This window comes from Monopterus albus, unplaced genomic scaffold (genome assembly GCF_001952655.1).
Source record: "Monopterus albus unplaced genomic scaffold, M_albus_1.0 scaffold140.1, whole genome shotgun sequence".
Classification (NCBI taxonomy): Eukaryota; Metazoa; Chordata; class Actinopteri; order Synbranchiformes; family Synbranchidae; genus Monopterus; species Monopterus albus.
In genome coordinates this window covers 17,961-20,104 of record NW_018128020.1, presented here as the reverse complement: position 1 = coordinate 20,104, position 2,144 = coordinate 17,961, and the positions used below count along the sequence as shown (strand labels likewise).

The 2,144-nt window shown below is 40.8% G+C and overlaps 1 protein-coding gene across 2 annotated transcripts in view; it reads left to right on the top strand.

The window, feature by feature from the left end:
- mat2b (methionine adenosyltransferase 2 non-catalytic beta subunit methionine) overlaps positions 1 to 753 on the top strand; it is a 33,896-nt gene extending 33,143 nt beyond the window's left edge. For both annotated transcript variants that reach the window (XM_020613924.1, XM_020613923.1), the window contains exon 7: positions 1 to 753. This exon is cut by the window's left edge and continues 90 nt beyond it. In XM_020613924.1, coding sequence (XP_020469580.1) covers positions 1 to 75 — 75 coding nt within the window. In that variant the 3' untranslated portion in view covers positions 76 to 753.
- Positions 754 to 2,144: the final 1,391 nt, after the last annotated feature.

Genomic DNA, 2,144 nt, shown 5'->3' with positions numbered 1-2,144 from the left:
TTCACCTCCGCCATCACGGACTGTCTGTGGCCTTTCACACCAGACAAACGCTGGAGACAGACAGTTTTCCACTGAGAGACCGACAGGTAGATAAAGAGCTTGAGACAGACCCTGAGATATTTACAGTCTATGGATGTTGTACCCTGAGTTTTGTCCGTTGTATGAATGTATCAGATTATCACCTCCTTACAGTGAGAACAGAACCTGTTAGTTTTTGTTTTATGTAAACTTTTTTGTGGAGACAGAACAGTACTGTGTCTAGTTTGTAACAGTGTGAACAAACGGGAACCACGTGACATCAGTAAACATATGGTGTAACATACACATTCTAAAATACCTACAGTATAGACATCATTTGTGTTTGTGCATGTCCGGATATTCAGGCCAGATTTTTTTCATTTCTCTCACCTAATTTGGTTGAAATGTAGTGTATTTTATTATGTTTGGTGTTCTGCATGTGTTGCCATAAAACCTGAACATTTAACTACTTATTTCAAAATAAATGTCAGTCTAATGTGATTTCTTTAATTCTGATTAAAAGGTGAAAAATAATCTTTGTTTAAACAAAAGTCTATTGAGTGGAGAAGTAGTGACTTTAGATCTACTTGTCCTGTAGTGGTCCTCAGTGGCTTATTTCAGTATCAAATGTGATGTCTGAAAATTGAAGAGGTTTCCACTTTTGGTCTGATGTCATTCTGTTGTTTCTCTACTATGGCTGATCTAATCTTAACAGTAAACATGTGAAACACTGAATGTGATCTGTTTTTATTTACATATATAACAGAAGATAAAAATGGTTTGAGAAGAGTTTGTGCAATTTATATTGGACACAAATGTTCCATGCATTTCATCAGAAGATCATAGGGAAGCAGTGGAGCATGGGCTGGTCCTGGACATCTTTCACCAGCAGGATGAGCAGTGACTGGGCCAACCTGATTGGGCTGCTGCTTCACCCATTTAATGACAAAGGGGTGAAGTGCATTTTATTTAGCTACAAATAGTTATTTCAGTTTGAGGTATGTGTCTCCAAATGTTTCACAATGGAAAGAAGAGGTTTAATCTTTCGCAGGTGAGTCAAACAAGTTTATAATTGAAACATTGCTCAGAAACAAATGATGTTATAGGATGATTTTAACAAATGCATCCTAAATATCCTTACACTTAAAATACATGCCATATTTTTATTATTTTGGTTGACAACATGCTGCACTGTTTACATCATCTTCTTCTTTTGGCTGTTCCCGTTAGGGGTCGCCACAGCGAATCATCTGTTTCCACCTAACTCTATCCTCGGCATCCTCTACTCTCACCAATTAACTTCATGTCCTCTTTTAGCACATCCATATATCTCCTCTTTGGCCTTCCTCTTGCCTGGCACCTCCATCTCCAACATCCTTCTACCAATATAACCACTATCCCTCCTCTGCACATGTCCAGACCATCTCAATCTGGCACTCGCCTCTTCACCTCTTTCCTACACTCCCCATCACACTGGACTGTTGACCCCAAATACTTAAACTCCTGCACCTTCTTGACCTCAGCCCCCTGTAACCTCACTGTTCCACTTCCCTCCCTCTCGTTCATACACATGTATTCTGTCTTACTACAACTGACTTTCATTCCTCTTCTTTCCAGAGCAGACCTCCACCTTTCCAGGTGTTCCTCCACCTGCTCTCTCCTCTCACTACAAATCACAATGTCATCCGCAAACATCATTGTCCACAAAGGTTCCTGTCTGACCTCATTTGTGAGCTTGTCTATCACCATAGCAAACAAGAAGGGACTCAAAGCCAGTCCTTGATGTAGCCCCACCTCCACCTTGAAGTCCTCTGTCTGACCTACAGGACATCTCACTACTGTTGTACTCCTCTCATACATATCCTGAACTACTCTGACGTACTTCTCTGCCACTTTTGACATCCTCATACAGTACCATAGCTCCTCTCTCTGCATTCTGTCATATGCTTTCTCTAAATCCACAAAGATGCAATGCAGCTCCTTCCAACCATCTCTATACATGTATTTCTCCGTTAACATTCTCAGAGCAAAAATTACATCAGTAGTGCTCTTTCTGGGCATGAAGCCATACTGCTGCTCACAGATATCCACTTCCTTTCTTAGCCTAGCTTCCACTACTCTTTCCC